Source organism: Mustela nigripes, chromosome 5 (assembly GCF_022355385.1).
Source record: "Mustela nigripes isolate SB6536 chromosome 5, MUSNIG.SB6536, whole genome shotgun sequence".
NCBI classification, from domain to species: domain Eukaryota; kingdom Metazoa; phylum Chordata; class Mammalia; order Carnivora; family Mustelidae; genus Mustela; species Mustela nigripes.
This window is the reverse complement of record NC_081561.1, coordinates 23,771,762-23,777,761: the sequence shown is the minus strand read 5'-3', so window position 1 is coordinate 23,777,761 and position 6,000 is coordinate 23,771,762. Positions and strand designations below refer to the sequence as shown.

The following is a 6,000-nucleotide window of genomic DNA, read 5'->3' as shown; positions in this document are numbered from 1 at the left end:
GTCAAAAGTTATCTCTTGCCCTGACACGGTTCCAGTGATCACACATTTTATTTTCAGGTTCCTAATGGGTTAGTCACATCCACCAGTGTCTCTTCCGTTTCTGTTTTTTAAATAATTGATAGTTTGTTTTAAAAGGATGGGCTTATTTCTGTACCATATAAGTTTGTTTGAATAGATAATATATTTATATGGTTCAAAATTCAAAAGATACAAAGTGTATGCCGTGAAGTCTCCTTCCCACCCCATCTATAGTCACCTAGTTTCTTTTCCTGGACGCAAATGAATTACAGATTTCCTTCCAGAAATAAGCGGCACATCTTTAAGCAAAACCAAACATACTTATTTTAGAGCTATTCTCAGATGGCCCTATTATTTTTATTTTATATGTCTCGGTCCATTTGGGCTGCTGTAACAAAATACCACAGACTGGGTAGCTTATGAACAACAGAACTTTATTTCTCACAGTTCTGGAGTTTGGAAGTCCAAGATCAGGATTCCAGAATGATCATATTCTGGCGAAGGCCCTCTTCCAGGCTGCACGCTGCCAGCTTGTCTGTGTGGGAGAGCGAGAGCGGGAGGGAGAGCGAGAGCGAGAGAGGAGGAGGCGGAGGAGAGGAGCAGGCGGAGAGGAAGAAGGAAAAGAGGAGGCAGAAAAGGGGGGAGGTTGGGGGAGCTGGCAAATTCTCTCAAGACTTTTCTTTGGGCACTAATCCTATTTTAATCCTAAATACTTCATTTCATCCTAACAACCCACCAAAGGTCACACGGGGGGCAGTAGGGTTTTCATGTATGAATTTATGGAGGACACGTTCAGTCCATTATAATCTTGTATCAGGCCTTCTGGCTTGCCTCTTCCTCATGAATTTTGGAATTAGAGCTTGTGGGCTTATGGGAAAAAGACCATCCCGCCTCTGTCTCAATTCAGACCTCCCTCTCTACCACTGGCTTGGGGTTTGCATCCGACCCGCCATAGCTCAGAACCGATACCTTCCCTACATGGGTGGCCTGTGACTCCCGTCCTCTGGAAATCTTGGGGTTAGAAGCCGTATGATGGGGCAGTGGGTGACCCAGCACAGATACAGGCTATAAAGTTGGGTCTCCTTCTTCCAGCCCCCTAGATAGGAGCCACTCATAAGCCCTGGGCCCCAAAGCATCTTACAGGCTTTTAGCCTCTTTCCCTGGGCTGCAAAATCCACCCCTCCCCCTGCTGGCATGAGCAGTGAGACGCCCTCCAGCCCTCCAACCCTTTTGTGCCCACTGCCAACCCTCTAGCCTCATGATTGGGAGCCGTTGAGTGAACACCTTCTTCCCACTCAAAGTCACCAGCCTTTTCTTTGGATGCTTTGAAAGGTCTCTATCAACCTCAAGTTATGATTGGGCAGGAAGCCTGGGAGGTTGCTTTTTTTAAAGATTTATTTATTTGAGAGAGAGGTGGGGAGGGGCAGAAGGAGGGAGAGAGCAAGAGAGAATCTCAAGCTGAGCTTGGAGTCGGATGCGAGGATTGATCTCATGACTCTTGAAACATGATCTGAGCCGAACGAAGAGTCAGATAGTTAATGGAGTGAGCCACCCACATGCCCTAGCCTGGGGGAGTCTGATAGAGTCTTAGCCATAGGCTATAACTAAAAACTTTCTGGTGTTGAGATCAAATAGCTGCCCTCAGTGGATCTGAAAAAAATTACTCTTAAAAGAATTAAACTTCTCCTCCACACCTATCTCCACCTCAGTCATCTTCAGATAGACACCGAGGTGATGAGGAGCCTCGGCTAAGAATTTCTATGGCCCTCGCTGGTACAGCAAGCTCAAATTGTCGCTTCATGTAGCTGAAGGAAGAGTCGTGAATTAAGGGGATACAGGACAACTTTGGATCCAGTTTCTACTTTGGTCAGTTCCAGAAAGGGCTCTAGTTAGATGCAGAAGGTTAAAATTGGAACCCTTATGCATGGCTGGTAGGAATGTAAAATGGTGCTGCTGTGTGGGAACCAGTTTGGCAGTTTCTCAGGCAGATAAACATAGACTTAGCATGTGACCCAGCTGTTCCAGTCCTGGGTATAGACATGAGAGAACTGAAAAGAGGGACTTAGATACTGGCACGGCAGGGCTTATTGCGCTGTTACTCACAGTAAGCAAAAGACGGAAACAAAGCAAGTGTCCATCAGCAGCAGGTAAGCACCATGTGGCATATCCACAGAAGGAATATTCTTCATCTCTAAGGAGAGTTGAGGTCCTGATACATGCTATGACACAGGTGAATCCTGAAAACATGCTAGGTGGAAAAAACCAGACACAGAGAGACAGACATTGTATGATTCAGGTTCTGAATACTTAGAAGAGGCAGATTCATAGAGACAGAAAGTAGATGAGAGGCTACCAGAGGCTGGGGGTAGAGGGGATGGCGAGTTATGTTCTTATGGGTTCAGAGGTTTCGTTTGCAGCAATGAGTGGGTTTTGTACATAGATAGTGTTGATGGCTGCTTAAGATTGTGGATGTAATTAATACCATGAAATGATACACTTAAAATAGTAAAAATGGAGGGGCGCCTGGGTGGCTCAGTAGGTTAAAGCCTCTGCCTTCGGCTCAGGTCATGATCTTAGGGTCCTGGGATCGAGCCCCACATCGGGCTCTCTGCTCAGCAGGGAGCTTGCTTCCTCCTCTCTCTGCCTATTCGTGATTTCTGTCTGTCAAATAAATAAATAAAATAAAATAAAATAGTAAAAATGGAAAATTTTTTATGTATCTAACCAAAATTTACATGTATACTTTGTATCTATATATAACCAAAATAGTTATATGTAAAATATTTTTAGAGCTTTTAAAAAAGTGATAGCAGAAGAGCATGCATTTGTGACCCCCAAATTGGTTTTTCTTTTTTTTTTTTTTTAAGATTTTATTTATTTATTTGACAGAGAGAAATCACAAGTAGGCAGAGAGGCAGGCAGAGAGAGAGAAAGGAGGAAGCAGGCTCCCTGCTGAGCAGAGAGCCCGATGCGGGACTCGATCCCAGGACTCTGAGATCATGACCTGAGCCGAAGGCAGCGGCTTAACCACTGAGCCACCCAGGCGCCCCCAAATTGGTTTTTCAAACCAAACAGAAGCTGCATTGCAATAAATAAATGTAAAGTAGGTCCAAGTGCATTAAAATAAAGGACTTCTGTTGTGGTTAAAATGTAAAAACTCAGGAGATTTATTTAGAAGAGGAGCCGAGGTTCTACAGAATAATGTGAAATCCTGGAGATTCGCATTCTTCAGCCCCTCTTATGGGTTTGGACGATCTCTGAAAACAAACTCTGAAAAACAAAGTTTGTTCCTCGAAGGGTGCGCACGTGCGTGGTTCGCTCAGCAGCTGCCCAGTGAGAAGGGGGCTGCTCTGGCCCCTTGCTGCCACCTGGCTCTCTTCAGCCTCCCATCAAGCGTGGCCCTAGACTGAGTGAGCCGGACTTGGAGAAATGGGACTGCAGTGGGTCCCACAGTGAGACCCAACATGGGGACTGTACCAGAGCCCCAGGGTGAAGGAAGCGGAGGTCCAAGGGGAGCCTGCAACCTGCAGAGGGGCCCAGACCCTCGGGGAGGTCGAATGAGAGTTGGAGGTCAAAGGTTCACTAAAGGACACCGGAGGAGGGGGAAGGAACAGCATGGGGAACAGACGTGAGGATAACCTGGGAAGCATTTTCTCCAGACTTTCTCCTCTATTCCTACCTTCATGGTCATTGAGATTACAAAGCACTTAAGAGCAAAACCCAGCCCAGGTCGAATGTTCTGGTCTCCGTGCAATGAGTAAGAAGTGATTATTGGCAACTCCTGCTTTCCTGCAAAGTCGCTGACCAGGGCATCTGTGAACTACGGAAGGAAGCGGGGGTGGATTCCCTTCGGATCCTGCCGGTCTCTGTCCTTCTCACCACGCCCACCCTAAGTCACAAAACCATCTGGTAGAGCACTGCAAAGATCATAACACAAAAACAGGGACCAGTGCGTCTTTGTTTCCAGCCACAGGTTTATTTCCATGACAAAATCAATTTGTAGAGGTCACAGGACTGCCACAGACGCGGGACTGGGCAGAAAGCCCATGAGGGAGCCCAGACAGATGGACACGGCTCCCTGCCTGCCTGATGACCGAGGGAGGAGAGGCAGAGCAGACGCAGCGAGCTAGCTGATTCTGGGGGCGGCGGGGGGTGGGGAGTGCATAACATGGGGGGTACTACTTGGGGGGGCTTTCAGCCAGGTGGGAGAACACCACGCCCTCAGCAGGAAGGCCCTCGGCCCTGTCCACAAATACCACGCGGTTCGTCGGAAAGTCTGCCCACGCGTCCCCACAGCAAAGCATAGACTGAGGTTTAGCAGCAGGAGCACAGAGACACCGTAAGAGCAAAAGGCAAAGCGTTCTGGGGGTTAGGGGTTGATTTTCAGCCCGAGACACAAAGCCAGCTCGGACTTCTGAATTTTTCCATCCTTGTTCACGTCGCAGTGGCGCAAAAGAATCTCCCGGAACTTATCAAGGTCCACTCCGCTGATGCTGGGCTGAGGACAGCAAAGAGAACACACACGTCAGGGGGGCCAGCCAGAGGGGCCCCAGGCTTTCATGCCTCCCCAGCCCCACACTCACTACACTGAGCAGAGCCCCTGGCTGCTGAGGGGGCTCCATGGAGACAGGCCTGCCCAGAGTCCAGCTTCTCGTCGTGATGAAGATACTGTGCCTCGGAGCAGGGGATGGGGACATGGATGAGAGAAGACCTGTTCTAGTCTCTCCCCGTGGGAGGTTTTTGTGCCTCTAATTTTATTTTATTTTTTTTTATTTTTTTTAAAAAATGTTTTATTTATGTGAGAGAGAGCATGAGCAGAGGGAGAGGGAGAAGCAGACTCCCCACTGAGCAGGGAGCCCAACACGGGACTTGATCCCAGGACTCTGGGATCATGACCTGAGCTGAAGGCAGATGCTTTAACTGACTGAGCCACCCAAGTGTCCCATGTGCCTCTAATTTTATAAAAGGTTATAATGAGGGGTGCCTGGGTGGCTCTGCCTTCGGCTCAGGTCATGATCCCAGGGTCCTGGGATCGAGCCCCACATTGGGCTCTCTGCTCAGCGGGGAGCCTGCTTCCTCCTCTCTCTGACTGCCCCTCTGCCTACTTGTAATCTCTGTCTGTCAAATAAATAAATAAAATCTTAAAAAAAAAAAAAAGGTTATAATGAATGAAAATTGAACCAGAAGAGTATGTCCCTGAGTAACGATTCCAAGGGATATTTTAGGGTCTGAGAAAGAACCGTGATACCCATCATTTGGGAAAATAATTTCGAACTCAAAAGGCCCACAAAAGTGAGTAGTGTGTGAACTGAGTGGTTCTCCACAGGCGATTTCGTTTAATGCTCACGATAACCTTGGGGTAACCCAGGCTTACAGATTAGGACACGGATGCTCAGAGCTGAACGGTCCTGCCAAGCTAGGAAATTGCAACAGCATTTCTGATCCTGAGTCTTCTGCCTCCAATGAAGTAAGAACTTGTTCCCCCAGTTCACACCGTCCTGCTGGAGAGGCAGCGGCCTGACCAGTGGTGTGAAGGCTCGGGGTCTGAGAGAAAAAGCCCACGTCAGTGGAGAGGGGAGAGCCGGCCCATCACATCCCAAGCCCCCTGATTACTGGGCGGGTCTCACTGGCAAGCAGAGGAGGCAGGAAACCTCTCCCGTCACCCAGCCCACCCCAGGGTTGCCTCGCTGTCAAAGAAATCTCCAGACACCTTGAGAAAGAAACACAAACTTTCATTCTTCAACAAGATGACCCAATTAAGAAAAGCTAATTAGCACTGTCCTCCAGGATAGAAGAGTGACACCCAGTCTGTCCCTGATCCCGGGTTTCCACGGAGGGAAGAATGGAGGGCAGAGAGCGGGAGCCAGATGGCAGAACCACAGTAACCCCCGACGTGGGGCAGGATCCCAGGGGACATCCGGACGTGAATCTGGGGCCGATAGCACTCCCCAGTGGAGGGTCCGTCAGGGATTGGACCAAAAG

The 6,000-nt window shown here is 48.7% G+C and overlaps 1 protein-coding gene across 1 annotated transcript in view; it reads right to left on the bottom strand.

Moving 5' to 3' along the window:
• Positions 1–4,387: 4,387 nt before the first annotated feature.
• SCGN (secretagogin, EF-hand calcium binding protein) overlaps positions 4,388–6,000 on the bottom strand; it is a 37,379-nt gene continuing 35,766 nt past the window's right edge. The window contains exon 11 of the mRNA XM_059398948.1: positions 4,388–4,516. Within this exon, the coding sequence (XP_059254931.1) occupies positions 4,388–4,516 (129 nt within the window). The remainder of the gene's footprint in view (positions 4,517–6,000) is intronic.